Genomic DNA, 17,717 nt, shown 5'->3' on the forward strand with positions numbered 1-17,717 from the left:
ATTCTCTCCCCCCACCGCACTCCCCACCCTCTGTGACTCTGCTCGAGGCCCTGTTCCAACCTATCCAGCCCCGTTCTCTAACGAAGAAAGCTAGTTCCTGCCTCTCAGGCCCGAGTGGAAGGACTGTATAGCTGGGCACCGGCTGCAGCGGCCCCAGCTCGGCCCTGAAGCGGGACTTGCCGTGCTTCTGCTTTCGCTCTCTGCTCCCCACAGAAATAAAGAGTACCCCCCCTATCGGATGCGTTGTCTCTGTTTCTGCTGTTTGTGGAGGAGCGGGGAGGACTAGCCCTAGAGGTGCGATGTTGGGGGGTGGGGTGGAAGAAGGTCTCTTTCAGGGCACATTTTCGGTTCTGTCCCGCTCCATAATTCCGGCTTCTCTTGACTGCCCAGTGGGCAGCAGGTCACGTTTCAGTCTATTTGTAGCGAAAATTGGGTTGTGGCTCTCGGGCTATCAAGCTTGGTTCTGGACCTAGTCGTTTCAGGGTCTCCCCAAGAACTCCACAGACTACCTAAGTGCATATAACCCAGAATCCTTTCCCTCAGCAGTGAACAGATGGGGGTGTGTGTATAGTGGGAGGAGGGAGATTCTGGGCTTTTCTTTCCTTTTCAACAATGATTTCCAGGGGCCCCCTTTGGATTCATTTTGAGCCGTCTGGTTTGCTTTAGACATGTGCCAATCATTACCTGCAGCGGGGATAAGGCTGAACAGCGGGTGGGCAGGCGCGATTAAAAACGCAGGCGAGGTATTTCTGAGCCACAGACGCCCTAAGAACAGGCCGGCGGCACGAAGAGAGTCGGCCTGCTGTGGGGTGCGAATTGGACTCTGGCAATCACCCTTCATTTCTGTTTTTGCTATGATGGGTAAAGGAAAGTTTGGGGAAATGGGGAAATGGGAAATAGGAAAAGGGTGAGGTTTTGCCCAAAACGCCATCACGAATCTCTGCAGGATTTGATTCAGTCCCATCTCTAGGTCTCCAGGGCTCAGAGTCCTGGCGTTGAGATCCAGGACCTATCAGACGCAGAGGGGGTTGCGGGGGGCAGGGAATCGTGCATCAGCGGGGCTTCGCAAACCCAAAGAAGGGAGGTAGCCCTCCCCAGCCGACATGGCAGCCAGGTTGCCTCTTTCCTACTCGTAGGTCTTCTTGGCCTCATTTTCCCTGCCTGTATTCAGGTTTTGTATCTGGGCACCCAAAAGGCCCCTAGGGTCCGAGCCATAGCCGTCTTTCGGCAAACTCAGTCTGAATTTTACAAATGGAAAAGAAAAAAAATCCGAAAGAAATTGCCCAGGCCCCAGCTCAGGAGGTCTCCAGATATGATCTCAATCCATATCGACGGCACTGTAGTCTTTCAATCAGTCCCCCTCCACACCCCCAAGCCATGCGCCAACCCCACCCCACCCGCAAGCGCTTCACTCTCCCTCGATTCTTACCCTGCTGAGGACTGCATACTTGACGTGGCCGGGCCTTGGTGTCAACGAACAGCATCCAGAAGAGGTCTGCAGAGGGGGCTCAGGTCCTGAGGAAGGCGCTGCATCCCTTCTTAGCCCCGATGAGCCGTTGATGCCCTCTTTCTTTTCTCTCTCTCTCTCTCTCTCTCTCTCTCTCTCTCTCTCTCTCTCTCTCTCTCTCTCTCTCTCTCTCTCTCTCTCTCTCTCTCTCTCTCCCCGCAACCTCCACGAAGGGATGATGAGAGGCCGACCAGCCATCTTCATTGAAGGATTTGTTTCTTCAATCACTTCATCGGTTAAGGGGGTACGTGGGGGGGGCACGTAGATAGACGATTTTCAAAGCAAAATAACCCCATCCCAAAAGAAAAATTCAATAATAAAAAGACGTCGGTACTTCAAGCAGCCCGGTTTTCTCGCCCTCAACATTTTGCCAGGAATTAACGAATCTGAGAGAGAACAAAGTCACAAAGAAAGACTGGACCGTTTCAGCCGCCGTCTCTATCCTTCCACCCCCAAAGTCCATGGTGGGCTCTGGAGAGGCCAGTGTCCCCTCTCTCTACTCTCTTCCAGCAGGCAGAAGGCCCCGCCACAGACATGACCGTGGATGGCGCGCAAGAGGACTTGACCTTTACGCTGCCGAGGAGGGCGCTTTCTTTCACGCTACAGGGGAAAGGGGGGCAGGGAAAGGGAGGGGGGAGTGAAGGAGGGCGGAGGAGAGATGCCTCTTTATCTAGGGAACTTTCCAATGCTATTCCACCCAATAGCAATCGGTACAATCCCTATTCCTGTACGCCCGTCTTGGGTAAACTTCCCCTCCCGGCTCCACTACTTCCAGTTTCATCCCCTCTTCCCAGTCCCAGGCTTTGTGTATGGTTGCCACCCAGCCTGGGAGCCCGGGGCAACAATGACAGTGGAAAGCAGAGCTTCCTCCTTCCCCCGGTTTAACCAGACCTGAGCTACGGCTACCCTTCTACTCCTAAATCCACCAAGGCCGGTCCTCACAGACCTCTCCTCTCTCCGGACCCTCCATCACTACAGGACCACGGTGTGTTCTGCAACATTCAACCCAGAAATGAGGGTCCCTGGCTTGGGGTGGTGGTGGTGGAACCAAAAGGTACAACAGCCAAGACCCCAGTTCCTCTGCCCCCCTCGCACCCTAAGGAGATCCAGCCTTCAGCAGGGGTCTGATCCTCAGGCCTTGACACTGAAGGCGCATTCGTTGTTTGGGTTTTGCATTCTCCCTTCGAACAAAACAAATCTCATCCACAGTTGAGAATTAGAGTTCTCTTGCGTTTAGACTCGGGCTTTTCCTATCTAATCATCAGGCCTGAGAAGGGCCTTCCTGGGCCTAGAGCCCGAGTTCTAGGAAAGCTCTGACTGCTACTTGCTCTCCAGGCAGCCCAGGCAGCCCTTCTGAGGCCGCCGGAGAGGCCACGGGCAGCTCCCAGGGCCAGCCTCCACCGGCAGGGGCTCCGCAGGAGGGCCAGGGAACCCAGAACTCCCAGAACTCCGAACAGCGCCTAAACAAATACAGGATTTTCCAGCGGAAGTATTTGGGGGAGAAAAACACAGTTTCTTTTCAGTCAGTCTTAGAATTCCTTTTAGGAAATATGTCGCTGTCAAGTTTTATTTCCCGTTGCAAACCGCCTTCTGCTCTGCCAAGAATTAAGACGGAGAGCGATTAAATCCCCAATTATTCTCTTGTCGGGGGCCAGGCCTGGTGAGGGTGGGGGCCCACATAATCTATCCATCCATTCGTTTTACTCTGCCTGTCCTCCTCAAACAACACCCAAACGAATCCAATCTTTCAAAACCCAACTCTGAGGCCACGGTGACGTCAGCATACATCAACTGAGTATGCCAGCCTTGGGCTAGGGCTAGGGTCGAGAAGCGCCTGAGTCTTGGCAGCCCGCATCCTCCCTTGCAAGTCCCCCAATCTCACACCCCCCAAACGAATCTCGATGCCAGCGCTTTTGGAACTCAGGTACACCGCCCCCACCCCCCAGCCTGCCTTCTCCTCCCACCACACACCACCTTCTCTCAGATTCTCCCATTCTTAGAACTACTGTCAAGATCAAGGGCTCTGTCTTCCGGTACCATTTTGCTAAGACTTTCCGCTTTGTAGCCGGGATTCCTCCACCCGTTCCAAATGAAAGAAAAGCCTGATGCGTTTGCGTGCGACAGATCCCTACCCAAACCACCACCCCATTCTGTCCACCCCCCCCCATCTCGCCTTTATCCCCCCAGGCCTGTTTGGACGTTAAGAAATGGGGGTGGATGGGGGTGGGAGGTGTGCCTCCTAGAAAGGCATTTGCAAATCTGGCTTCCTGCGCCTCAGCAATGAATCGGCAGCCCCAGGTCTGTGCCCCTAAGCAGACCAAGTCAGGGAGGCCAGGGCCAGCCTGGCCAGCGGGACTTGGGACTTGGGGCAGAAGAATATTTATGGCCTCGCAGCTTTTCTCTTCTTTCACTGCAAATTAAAATAACAAACAAGCTGCGCCATCATCGCCCCCATCCCCCGTAGGTAGGAGCAGTTGAGGAGGAGAAGGTGCCGAGCCCGCCGAAGGCCGCCCTTCCCGTTTCGGAAGGAATTAAGCAGTCTATTATTTACCCGCGGGCCGGAGCAGATGAAAACTTAATTGGCGTGCCTGTCCGGGGAGTGCGGCATAAATCTCTCCCTGCCTCTCGTCTATCGGCTGCATCTTTGCTTATGAAAAATGGGACGTGAGCCACTGACTGGGCATTTCTCCGCTTCTCCGCCAGGTCTCGGGGCTGTTGACACGCATTCGATCAACTTTAAAGGAATGCGCATAAATCAATGGTGGGACCGGGTCTTAGTCTCCATCTTCGAGGTCCTGGAGGGAGGGAGGGAGGGAGGGAAGGACTCCCTAGGGCGGCCAGCTCCAGGGCTCGGAATGGGATCCGAAGTCCTTGTTCGGCTCTAGACAGGCCAAGAAACCGTGGAGGGATGCAGGGAACAGAAAGGGGAAGAAGAGGCCGGTTGTAGAAAACACCAGCAAATACGACCACACCGACTATTCGGCAAGTCTGCAGAAGCACCCAGCCTTATTCCACTGTTGAAAAAGTCTTCCCCCTCCTCCTCTAGAGGACCTTCTGAGTTGAATTTCTGCACTTCAGGGTTTTTAAGAAAAGGCTGGATTTTAAGTCTGTTCCCCCCCCCCCAAAAGTCCCATTTCACATTTTTGTGAATGTATGTACTTTGCAATTTAAAATAGGTCTATTTTAAAACTCCAGACTGTGCGTTAACAGCAGAGGAATGCGCATAGCGACGTGTTACAAATTCTCTATGTGAAATGCCTTTAATAAACTCTATTCCATAAAAACCCTGATGCAATAAATAAGGCTAAAGGACCTAGCGCTGATCACTGTTGATCGGCCAATCTCTTCTGGGTGTATATGCGGGGTTTTTGTTTGGTTGTTTTTTTTAAAAAAAACTTTTCTGGCCCGGAAGTAGCGGGGCTAGCCCAAGGACAATGTTTGGTCAATTCCACGAATGTTTTCGAGCTGCATCCAAAGCCGTCCTGCTTTGCGTTTTAGGAGGCTGGAGGGAGGGAGGGAGAGAGAGAGAGAAAAGAAGAAGAAGAAGAAGAAGAAGAAGAAGAAGAAGAAGAAGAAGAAGAAGAAGAAGAAGAAGAAGAAGAAGAAGAAGAAGAAGAAAAGAGGAGGAGGAGGAGGAGGAGGAAAGGAGTGGAGAGGAGAGGAGAGGAGGAGAGCTGCTTGGGCTTTACCCAGCTCTCTCTGCTCTGTTAGTTCATGTCTGGGCTTCACAAGCCACCGCAGCTACTACCATCATTATCTCGAAGATTAAGGAATATTTTAAATGTAAGAGAGTGAAGAAACACCATCAACACCATGGCAGCATTTTTAGAACCATACAAATCTGCCTCCTCGACAATACCCCCCATTCCTGCAGTTAATGTGTTGTCTTTGAAGGTTACAAGGCTCCTTGTAGGGCGGGTTTAGAAAACAAGACGGAAGGAGCCGGTGCTGGTGCTAGTATCAGGCCCTCGAAGTCTGAACCCCTGAGGTCACCCAGATTACTGCCTGCCAGCTTTCCAAGCCAGGATAATTAGTAAATTACTCCATTCTCTAGAAATTAATATCCATGCACCAACAGAAGTTTCCCTGACTACATGTCTACAAATAAGCAAACACGAAAACGGAATAGGCAAGGCTCGGTGGCCTTCCCAAAGAGTCTATGATGCCCTTGAGGTGCGGTTCCATTGGGAAATACACTGGGGGTGTATTTATATGTGACTGTGTATTTTATATGGAGAGAGCCAGGGTAGGTTGTTATCATTTGTCTCAAAAATACTTTAAAATCCTTATATCTTCAAAGTAGGATTACATTTTATGAAATTACTCTAGTAATAATTTTTAAGGTGGCTGAGTTTTGGAGAAATACTTTCATTTTCTCTCTATAATTATGCATCTTAAAGAAGAAGGTCCACCTTTGTGGAGGTGCCAGGAACAACAGAGGGGCAAGTGTCTTGGGTTGTTTATGTGTGTGTTTGTATAGCTCACAACTGAGCATGACTGTATTATTCCATGTAATGATAAAGTAGTCTTCAGCACATCATTACTGAGGTCCTATTTCCAATATAAACGGAAAGTCAAACCTTTCAACAAAAGTCTGCACATAAAGCCCTATGTGTATACACACACAACTACATGTATATATCTACCACATACACACAAAACCTATATGGACATATGAGAGTGTTTATATGTAAATACATTCTATTTATGTAATACATGCATATCTTCTTTCTGAAAAACCAACAGAAAAGTCTCACAAGCTTTCAACTCGTGTATCCCAACAAAATAACACAGTTTGTAACTTTCCCTATGAATGACTCCTAGGCTCATATCTGTAGCTCTGAAATCAAGAAGGGTCTCCGTATTGACCTTTAAAGAGGTAGGTTTCTTTGAATTTCTGAAATGTAATTCTAGAAGTCTATGCTTAGCAAGGCATCTAAAACCTTTTTTATTTGCCATAAAGGTTCCCCAATAGTTCTAATTAAGGTGGTAGACCACCTTAGGAGATGACGGGAAGGAAAGGAAGGTTATTTAGGGAGGCCTCCTGTACTGTAACAAACATACTCCACTTTGAAAACACGCCCATGTACTTCTGACACAGTAGAAAATATTCAATATTGAGCTTTGGAATGACCGTTATTATAATTTTTAAAGGAGATTTTACACACGTATCACCTAAAGCACAAGAGTACAGAGATGATGCCCTCAACTCCATGAATCAGCACACACTGCCAAAATTGGCCCACAACACTTTAACTGGATATAGCATTTACAAAATATTTTCCAAGCCTGGTGGTACACATTTCTATTTAAAAATTTGAGTGTATCCACCCAAATGTCAAGTATTCACAAATCCATGTAATTAGCACCTATTTACATTTACTTCTGCTGGAGCCTCACCCCCCCCCCCCAAAAAGAGAACAGCTCTGCCTTAGAAAAGGCCTAGTAGCTACCTCGAATCCTTCCCATCTCCTCCCTGCCCCCCCACCCCAGAAGCAGCTTTAGACGCTAGGAAGACAAGCTGAATGACAACAATTCACTGAAACACCAGATGGCGCCCTTGATCCACCAATCCCAAAGAGGCCGATTCATGAGCTGTCAAAAGTCAAGGTCACAAATTGTCTTTTTTTTCGTCAAGGTCAAGGTTTAAGGCCTTTCCTAGTCTTGTCATTTCAACAAATATCAAAACCTGCACTTTTAGACACGTCCAGACCCAACCAAATACCTTAAAATACGGCAGCCATAGCATTTCTGATACTCACAACTGGTTCTCATTTCCACTGAAAGCCTGGGAATTTGGACTATCGCTTTTCCTTTCCTTCTTTCTTTTTTTCTTTCTTTTCCCCCCTCCCCCCCTTCAAAATACCTGACACTTTAACCTTCCCTAAGCACTTATCGTCTGACTGAATTTAGAGATAGGGAGATTTCGCCCTTTGCTCAAAAATTTATAGCAAGAATAGGAACTGGATTGAGAATAGAAAAGAAGGGTCCTAGCTTTAAAAGATGAGATAAAGCTGGGTCTTCACTCTCCGCGTAGCGCACGTCGGGGTAGGGAAATAAAGAGTATTTCCTTGAGATTGTATGGCAGTGACTATTTTATTAACAGAATAAACATCACTAGATCACTATCTACATGTCTTAGAATTTTTTCATTTTCAGTAGAAATATAAAAAAATGAGGGTGCACAGATACATCGTTCACAGTGCGCTGAATGTCTTTATTTACAAGATAGCATTTTTTAATAGTGAATAAGAACAAGTCTAATGTGCTGGTTGAAATAACTGATTGATTAAAAAGGTGCTGTAAGACGAATCCCTAACACTGCCTAATGCGGTCTCATAACAGATGATAAACAAGGAAAAAACTAATTACTTAAATGATCAAAATATAGGCTATAGAAATCAAAATATTTGGGATGGGGCAAGAATGGCTTTCGGCTCTGAGTTATCTAACCCCCATTTTTTTTTCTCCAGAAAAAAAGCTTCGTCAAACAGAAAAGGCCAATTCTGAGCAGTACTCTATCCGTGGTCTAACAAGAGTTGGGAGGGTTTTCTTTTTTCCCCAACTGTGTTTTTGTTTTGGTGGTAGTTACAGGATTAGGCTAGAAGGTGTCTTGGGAGAGCAAAGATTGATTAAAAGATGCGGAGTCCTTTGGAAAATCAATGATTTTGTAGGGGCAGGAAATACAGTCCAAATACCACGATATCTGCTTGTTTAGCAGCAATTAGAAATGCTTCTAAGAAGGATATTTCTAATCAGACATTTGCTTCCTATCCTCCAGAGCTCGGCTTGGCTGTCTTCGCCAGACTAGAAATCTTCCTTTCCCAGTGCTGCCTTCTTCCCCTGCCCTCTCCCCCTCTGTCTTGCTATTTTTGCCCTCAGATTCCAGTACCTTCTTTCCTCTCTGTTTATACATTAAAATATATATATATATATAAATGCATTAGCTTCACCACCCAGCAAGTGGACATTTTCACTCGGAGTTAAGTTACCTGAGCAGTCATCCCACATACACTGGGATCGCAAACGTAGGGGGAACTTTTTTTTTTTAAATAAAGGCAGACGTTGACCATGACCTCGTGAATTTCACCAGCTTTCAGATTCTAAGCATTTAAGAGAGCGTCCTAAAATACAAAGGTCACATAAATACTTACAGGATTTCAGTAAATGCGTAACTTATCTGAAATTGCGTATTTGGGGGTTGGCGTTTGGGTTCTAGAGTTGGGCATTAACAGTCAGTCAGCTTGGGCTTTCAGGAGAACTGTGAAGTCTTAACTGTTTCTTATCGCAAGGTTTTTTTGGTTTTGGTTTTTTTTTTTTTCAAAAAATATTATCGGTTCCGTCAAAGACACAGCTATCTCTTTAGGAAAGAAGAGGGCAATTGTCTCTCCTCTGATCGTTTTTCGTGATAGTTAATTATTATTATCTGAATGTGGGCAAGGCAACGAGTTCGGAGACTTTCCGCAGAAGAGCTGCCTCTTCTCTCCGTTAAAAAAAAATCCATTAACTTGTCGTCTTGAGTTTGTTAATGACTTTTTTCTCTTTGACCCTCCTGTTTTGGAACCAGATGGTGACCTGTCGCTCGGATAGATTCGTCGTGGCTGATATCCGCCTCCGTTTGTCCTTAGTAATGAATTTGTTTGTAGCATATTCCCTTTCGAGTTCTTTTAATTGGACCTTCGTGTAAGGCACCCGTTTCTTCCTTCCCCTTCGGTAGGAGTTCGCATCCGAGGGATGCGAGACAACATCTATACAGGAGGGAGAGAGAAAGAGAAAGAAGGCGAGTTACACACCCAGCGAACAGGCCTACTGTGCCCGGGGATGGCACGAGCGACAGTCCGACTCCCAGACAGTCAACACCCTGACGCCTGCCCAGCCTACTTCTACCTTTGCCACCTTTGGACCCCAGAGCTTTGTCCTACGGGAGGAAGAATCGATGTGGGGTTAGATTGTTCTTTTTTACCCTCATGGAAAATCAGCAAGGGTTGGCTACGTGATGGATGAGAAGAGGTGCTCACACCCACCCTTGTTCAAGACTGCCATCGGTGCCCAGCTTGGGGCATTTTTGTCTAGTAGCCGGTGACAACAAGACTTTCAGCTGCCACATCACCCACCCCCTCCCAAGTTTTCTCCCAGTTTAGTTCTCTGGCCTATATGAAAACGGGCACCTCTTGACTACAGTCAATTGGGAGAAACTGAGGAGAGAAATTGGAGGTTGGGGAAGGTCTGGAGGCTGAGGGATGACTCTTTATGATTTCCCCAAACTACTCCGAGAACCTTACTTTGCAGGAGAAGGGCTCCAGAGGGAGGAGATTTAGGCAAAGAGAAGCCAACCAAGAGGCCTCTTAGCTACCTCTCGGGCACCCCTAACCTACCCCCGCTACGAGGGTGACAAGAGTAAATGGGAAGTAGGAAGCCAAACCGAAGGGGCTGTAGCAAAGACTCGGCATAAAAGATGACTGGAAGAACGGAGAGGAAGAGAAGGCTCGGCTGGCTCTCGAGATGCGTCGAGGGTACAGAGGGGAGCTGGGGAAGGACTAGAAGCGGGCGAAGGACGAGCAGAGGCACCAGCTCGAAAAGCGGAGTGGAGCCGCGGGAGGAGGGAGAGGGGCGTCATTTACCGGGCAGAGTGGACTTCCAGAGATGGGGAGGCTGGCCTTGCTCTTTGGGGCAGTACACCTGGCCATTCCAGCCGTTGGGCAGAGCCCAGGGCTGGTAGCTCTCCATGGGCAGCCCCAGCGGCTCGTGGCGGGGCTCGCCGGGGCCCCCGAGGCCCGGCACCACCGGCATATCCAGGTAGCCGGGCACGGGCTGGTGATGGTGGTAGGGCCCAGCCGCGTAGCCCTGGTGATAGAAGGCGAACTCCTTGGCGCGGGAGCTGAACTCCTCGGCCGCCGCCGCGGCGGGGCCGGCCGCCGTGTCCATGTACTTGTCAGCGAAGGCGGCGGCGGCAGCGGCGGCGGCTGCCGAGGCGGGCTGCGCCGCGGCGGCACACGACTTGAGCGCGTTGGGGTGGTGGCCCATGCGGGCGCACGGGTAGTAACCGCTGCCGAAGTAGCCGTAGGGCAGGGCGGCGCCCGACGAGCTCTGAGCAGCCGCCGAGCAGGGGCTGCACTGCTTGACCGGCTCGGCGCCCGCCGCCCCCGCGGGCCCGGGGCCGCCCGAGGACGACGACGACGAGGACGCGGCAGCGGCGGCGGCGGCTGCTGCGGCGGCGGCTGCGGCGGCCGCCGCGGACGGGGGCGCCTCCCCGGGGGCGCTATAGGCGGCCGCCGCTCCGGGGGCCAGGGGCGCCGGGTGCGCCATCAGGTTCCGGCACTGGTTCGCCGCCGCCGCCGCCGCCGCCGCCGCCGCCGCGGCCACGGAGAAGTTCCCCCCCGCGTGGGCGGCGGCTGGGTGGTGGAAGCCCCCGCCCCCCGCCCCGGCCGCAGCCGCTGCCGCAGCCGCCGCCGCCGCCGCCGCCGCCCCTTCCATGTTTTTGTTGAGCTCGTCTGCCACCAGGCCGCCGCCGTTGTCGTAGAGGAACATGACGGTGGGCTCGATCCAGCGGGGGTGGAGGAGCACGGAGGCTGTCATAGCCCGAGCCGCATGGAGAAGACCCTAGTGGCGCTGTTTTAAAAAGCCCCCAAGAAGTGAAGAGCGCGCTCCGCGGGGCCGGGGCCCGAGCGAGGGGGGCGGATCGCGCCCCGCGGGGTCGCGCCAGGCGTCCGCCCATTGGTCCGACCCACCCGCTCCCTCCCACGTGATATGCAAAGCGGGCTGCTCCCGGGGGCTCGGGGCTGGGCCTCCTCCTCCTCCCCCTCCTCCTCCTCCTCCTCCTCCTCCTCCTTCCCCTCCTCCTCCTCCTCCTCTTCCTCCTCCTCCTCCTGTGCCCGCTGCCGCCGCTGCAGCAGCAGCCACCCGGCCTCGGGAGGAGCTGGCGCGGATAATTCAATAACAGTCACGGAGAAAAGGAAGAAGAACGCGGGGCTGTGGGTGAAGGGAAAGGAAAGGCTCCGGACCCGAGTGTCCTAGATTTCCCCCAGCTCCGGCTATCTCACTCCTCCAGGGCTGGGATCCCCGCAGCGCCGCTTTCCCCCTCCCCCTCTCTTCCCCTCCCCTCTCCTCCCCCGCAGTCCCCCATCAACGAGGGATGGCCTAGAAGAGGGGGGAAAGGGTCTGGGAGGTGAGAGGACCGCGGTGGTTTTCCTGTACCAATGTATTCCCGAGGCTGGGCAGGAGGGACAGGTACTCCGGGAGGATGGGGCTCGTCGGGGCGGGCGGGTGGAGAACTCGTTTGGTCTGAGTTCTGTGGTCTCTCTGAATCTTTCGGTCCCTGCATGTTGTCCTGGGTCAGGACTCCAGGCCAGCCGGGCACTTTCTGGGCCTAGGACAACTCCGCTATTTTCCTGGGTTCACTGTTGGGGTGGGGGTCGGCCAGGGGAGGGGAAACTACTAGTAGCTGTCTCTTTTCTGTGCCCGCGGCGTTGAGTTTGACCCGGACCTTGGGTTACTTAAGTAGCTCTGGCTGATTAGGAGAGAACTCCCAGGATGGTGGTAGCTCTGGCCTAGGGACGTTTGGGGCCCCCCTCCCTTCCTCTCTTCCCTCATCTCTGCTCTCCGAAAGCATTGAGAGACTTGTAACCAACACAGACTCAGTAGACACAGCCATCACACAAACACGCGGCCCCATTCTCCACCCCCACTTAGTCTCCCATCTTCTAACCGGTGACATTTGTGCAGATCCTTGGCAGCTCAATTCGGCCTCCTTAGAGATTCTAAGTCGAAGTGGGCTGGAACAAAATAGCTTGAGAAGGACAGATCGGCCACCTTCGGCTGGGAGTGCAAGGAGGGAAGAAGACTCCAAGCCGACTCTGGAGAATTCTTTTAGCTGGTTAGGTTTCTATCCTCAAAACGGCGCCTAAATGTTTCCTTTTCGCCTTCACGTTTTGAGGTGAGACCTCCAGGTTCCGTGTTCCTTTTGAGAGAGTCGGATGGAAGTCACTTCTAGTTTCTACGTCCATAATGTATTCTCCTCCTCCCTCCAAACTCTCCAGCCCTTTTCAGGCGCATCCCCCCCCCACACACACACACTCTACAGATGAGCCTCTTTTCTCTTTATTCTACAAGCCCTCCCCCCCCCAGCCCCACCCCCGAATAATGTCCCTTAGAGGATGTGGGCCTGGTTTCTCTTTTCAGCAGACTTAGTAAGTAAGCTCCAGGATGCTTTGGGCCTTTCTCCCGAAGACGAGGATTTGGGGCAGGCCCTGGCTTGGGTCCTGCCAGCTCCTGTAGGCGCTGGTGCAGGCATCGGGAGTCAAGATTAGAGACGAGCAAAAGGGACCGAGTCTCTGATGGCTTCAGCTGGAGACCCAGCCAGTTCGTGTCTTCACAACTTTGGCCCTCTGTGGACAGAAATCTATGGATGCCTTAGGGGCAAAGAGATCAGTCTTGAGGTTTGGGAAAGAATAGATAGGAAGCAAGGGAGGCAGGCGGCTAGCTAAATAGACAGATAGACAACTAAGTTTACACTAAAAACGAAACCGAGGGCTCCCTGATGAAAGCTCAGGGATTTCAGCGAGACGGGCAAAGCCACAGCGGAGCTGGACGCTGTGGCTGCGGCCCCGACCCAAAAGAAGAGCTTCGCTAGAGGAGAGCAGGCTATTTTCCGGCCCTATTTTCACTGGCGGTGCGGGAGCCAAGGCAGGATGCCAGGCCGGCATTTTCTCAGAAGAAGGCACTGGCCTGTCAGCTCAAGGGATGGACGTGGAGCGCAGGGGATGCTTTAGCCGTAAATAATTTTTCTGGGACTCATTTCCACACGTTTGTTTGGACCGACCTAAGCAACGACTACAAAGAACTCCGTCATTTCCCCGGCTTTTCCTCTCTCGTGACCGTAGCTTCAAGCAAATATTTCTTCATTCCCCGGATCCTCCCCTTACTGAATCCCAAATTGTGAAGACTTGTGCGACCTTCTGCAGTGGCGCTACTTTTGCGTTTGTACCCGGCCCCCTTTTCTTTCCTCTCTCTTCCGCTCTCCTTTTTTCGGGGTCTCATTGTAAAATGCAGAAAGAGAGAAGAGACGGAAAGGAAAGAGGAGAGCTCTCGGAGCTCCAAGGGCAGAGCTGTTTTACATACGGGTCAGACACGGCTGGAGGCCAAGGTCAAGTTGAAAGTTGCAGTCTAGCCAAAGTGAGACCTGTCATTCAAACCTTGAAGACCCTGTCTGATTTGTTCAAAGGCAGCATCCCTGAAAACAGTGATCTTCCTCTCCTCTCACTCTCTCCTCCCTCCCACGCACGCTTTTCTCCTTATTTTGTTTTCGATCTTCTTTATAGTAGGAATTAGCCTTTTTTTTTGAGGGGAGGGGAAAAGGGGCCTCCCTCCGTGTGTGCCCTTGCCGAAACCTCCCTGCCTGAAACCGCCTGAATACATCTTACAGTTCCTTTCTCTCATTCTTCCAGAGCCACACTGGACCTTGGACTCAGGGTATTTTGATTTCGTTCTGATCAATTGCCAATTTTTGGTTCAAAAAATAAAAGTGGGGGGGAGGGGGGAGGGGAGGTAAAATCCAAATTCCTCTCTCTTGACCCCAAAGAGCCAAAGGCCAGAGATGGCGCCCTGGTCAGGGATGTAAAGTCAACCGCCAAGGCTCCCTGGGTCCATCTTTCCTCAGAAACTGTTCCCAGTCGTATCTGACCAAAATTTTAGAAATCCGGAAGGGAAAGAACTGGTGTTTCTGTTCCCATTGTCCTTTGGGTTATGAGTTCCCTCTACCCTAACTTTGGGGATTTAAGAGTAAGAAAAACGACCCGGATATAATGCAGTCAGAAATGCTTTTGAAGAAGAGAGGAACTTGGTGGCCTGAATTATACAAACCGATAAAATGATATATCTGACTGGTTCTCTGCCTGGCTCAACTCAAATATACAATGGCAGAGGCCTCAAGAGAGATTAAAAACAAAATAAAAGCACAGGATCCATAATGTAAACGAGAAATCGAGTAACATTAACATCTTGACCGAATCACGCGGTACAAAGCGATTTCTCCTACCGGGCGTCATCAGCTCTTAAAAGGTCCGGTCGGTCGGCTGTTGAGATAGATACAAAGCTAAGAGGGAAGAATGGAATGCAAGATGCTCAGTGGGTCTTTTTCTAGACTGGACTTGACCTCTAGCCCGGGATCTGTAAACTGCTGTCCGGTTCCTAGAGGCAGATCTTTTCTCTCTTTTTCTTTCTCTGCAATTGCAGACAATGAGATCAGAAATTAAAGAATGAATGAGAAACGTGTAGGTGATGGCCTGGCCACGCTATTACTAGTAGATCTCTGTTGGGGCTGTGTGGGGAAAGTGGGTAATAAACCCTCTGGTATGTTTGACTGGAACCTTATAGGTTTTTTCCTTCCTCCTGAACAACAAGGTCAAGATTAGAGGACTCTAAACAGCTGCCTTCTTGTGTCTGCCCTTCTCCTTCATTTCTCTTGCTCTACAAAAGCAGAGATGCCGGCATATGTGATATACTTTGAAAGAAAAAAAATATTTTAAGAGAACTAGAAGAAGAGTCCGTTAGTAAAATCTATTTTAATGGGAAGCTGATTTTCTTTCCTCTTGTGAACCACTAAAATAGTCATTTTTGTGCTCAGGACTCCCTATTTTTTTTTTTCAATCGCTGTTTCGTCCTTGGTTTTGCCCAGGGTGGACTAACCGTAGCCAAGTTGAGGGCTAACCGGGACTCCAAACCTGGGTCTTTGGAGATAATTCTAAAACGCATAATATCCTCCAGAGCTGGTGTCGGTTTTTCAGCCTTACATGAGAATTCTCACTTCCCGCAACTAGCTGGAGAAAAGCGGGGCCGAATCTGCCTGGACTCAGAGGCTCAGAAACCCGGGACTCATTGGCTGCATCAGGCTGGCCTCTGCCTGCCTCTTCCCGTGCTGCCTTCCTCTCCAGATTCGCAGTCCCTGGCTTTCCTCTCCTGCAAAGAAGACTAGGTACTCATAGGGACGAGCCTTCTTTGCCAGGTTCGGGGAGGTGAAGATCTTAGACTTGCGGACGATCTCACTCGCTAAGCTGGGTTAGCTAAAGACTTGGAAGAACCGCCAATTCCTCTGATATGAACCTGCAAAGAGGGAGGGGCGGCAGCCCAAAGGCCTGGACCCAAAGGGCTATCCTAGAGAAAAGAACCTGGACAAGGAGAACAGAACCGAGTGCCCGGAAACAAACGGTTTTGTGGTCCACTTTGATTTTCATTAGCAAATGAAATGTACCTGCGCCCACTCTTCCTCGGAGGAGGGCTGTCAACACAGATGCGGTCGGTTTATAGCTGGGTGCGCGTTGGTCATGGAGGGGATGAATAAGCTTCAGTGCGTTGTAAAGACGCTCCGTATTTCAGGATATTCATAGGTTTCTAATGTAACCAAGGGGCTTTACGAGGAACCTTCGGGGATCATCTTAACCCTCTCCCTCCCACGGCAGAGCTCATGAAGAGGAAGAGATAAGCGAAAAACAAGAATGGGAAGAGAAAACGCCGTCTGGGGCAGGGGTGGAGGAGATGGAGACTGGAGTTCTCAGATCAGGAAGGGAGATTGGGACCGAGGAATAGAAAAGGAAGAAGGGACTGGGAAGAAGACTCTGGGTTGTTGGGCTTTTTTTTTGGGGGGGGGGAGAAGTGAGCAGAACAAAACTGAACCCAAAGTCAGTACCTTGAACAAAGCTTGGAAGCGGGAGCCACACTTCAAACTGGCTTTCAGAGAATACAGAACCTTACCCTGCCTCGTCCCCACCCTTACTCCTAGCAAACCTCCGGGTAAGAGAGAAGCTCATCCCCCACCCCAAACTTTCTTTCCTTCACAGGAAAGGGAAATTTCCTAGTGTAAACAGATGATTATTAACGACATTCTGCCGGCCAGTCAAAAGGCGGCGGCGGATGGGGGCCTTAGGCCAGGCTAGCTAGACCTTGGGACAAGGGAGTTTCCCGTCTTTGGGGTCATTGTCTCCTGTATTTTCCTAATGCCTTTGATCCTTAGTCCAGGAAGGAGATGGTATGTTGACGTAGGGTACACGGGCTCAGCCCAAAAGAAGGCTGAGTAGATATAGAGATAGAGATAGAGATAGAGATAGAGATAGAGATAGAGATAGAGATAGAGATAGAGATATATAGGTAGGTAGTAGGAGCCAAAGGGCGTTGATAAGGCAAGAAATATCTCCACCATCTAAGGAGCACTGAAGCCCTGCACTCTTCGGCTATTTAGGCCATCCTATGCCACCTAGGGCTACTCGGGAAGAGTCTTCCATTCAGCCCGACCAACTCTCTCCGACAAAGGCCGTGGATTATGTCTGCCTAGCTCAAGGTCGGAGGAGCCACTTCCGAGACTCAGGCATATACGGTCTGCCTCTCTGAAGCCCACAACCCGGGTGAATGTCAATGATGGAGACAATACGTCGGGAGCCACTTGGATATGTTCTTAAGCCTTATACTAGCTAGGGAAATCTCAGGGGAAGAAGTGGTGTATTCTCCTCTCTGGCCAAGGAGAACAGCCTGAATGCAGGCTCCCTGAGCTACTACACTACGGTCTTCTTGCTCCTGCAAAGAGCGCACAAGAATTTCTACGGCTCCCGTGCCTTCTGGCCCGCCACAGCCTGACTACCGTGAGCTGGGGTTCACTGGGGTATACTGGGCTTCGCCTTCAATGGTCCGCTCCACGTCACAACCGTCTTGGCGACAGGCATGTCCAGGACTAGTCACTAGAAAACAGAAGAAAAGCAAACGGTACCTCATCCACCCTCGTGCTGAGTTTCGATTCCCACCTCCCTTATCTGGAACTCTAAGGGCCCAGTTTCCCATAGGAAAGGCTCAGCAACCAGAGAGGCCTTTCCTGCTTGTAGAGACACAATCGGGTCGTCGGAAGGAAAGATTCAAACATTTAGACGAGGAAAGGAAACTCAATTCCGTTTCTAGAATGCACAGAACAGGAGGGGGTCCCAAACCCAGAAAGAGTTGGAGAAGGCTGGGGTGGCCTTGCTTGTTCTGGCTCTGGCTCATTCCAACCTAAATTTCCCTGAGCTTCCTTCCATCTTCCATGTTCTTGATGCCTTTAGAGTCCTGGTGACAGGGGTTAGTTCTCTCCCAATGGATTCTTCAAGGCTTAGGAAGCAAAAGAAAGGAGAGAGAGAGGCAGAGAGAGAGAGAGAGAGAAAGACAGAGAGACAGAGAGAGAGGAGAGGTGAGAGAC

General features: G+C 50.8%; 1 protein-coding gene across 1 annotated transcript; it reads right to left on the reverse strand.

Annotated features, from left to right (window-relative positions):
- Positions 1 to 8,794: 8,794 nt before the first annotated feature.
- HOXA13 (homeobox A13) lies at positions 8,795 to 11,083 on the reverse strand. Its single transcript, XM_043968282.1, has 2 exons — positions 10,129 to 11,083; positions 8,795 to 9,255 (listed from the first exon to the last, which is right to left on the reverse strand). Exons 1-2 carry the CDS (start codon positions 11,081 to 11,083, stop codon positions 9,011 to 9,013), a joined length of 1,200 nt encoding a protein of 399 aa, XP_043824217.1. The 3' UTR covers positions 8,795 to 9,010.
- Positions 11,084 to 17,717: the final 6,634 nt, after the last annotated feature.

The sequence above is a fragment of the Dromiciops gliroides genome, chromosome 5 (genome assembly GCF_019393635.1).
Source record: "Dromiciops gliroides isolate mDroGli1 chromosome 5, mDroGli1.pri, whole genome shotgun sequence".
Lineage (NCBI taxonomy): Eukaryota > Metazoa > Chordata > Mammalia > Microbiotheria > Microbiotheriidae > Dromiciops > Dromiciops gliroides.

Excerpts from the sequence above, each read along its gene's own strand:
- HOXA13 (XM_043968282.1), bottom strand. The coding sequence starts at position 11,083 with ATGACAGCCTCCGTGCTCCTCCACCCCCGCTGGATCGAGCCCACCGTC. Across the intron at positions 9,256-10,128 it reads CTGGAAGTCCACTCTGCCCG|ATGTTGTCTCGCATCCCTCG; the intron begins GTAAATGACGCC and ends CCTCCTGTATAG.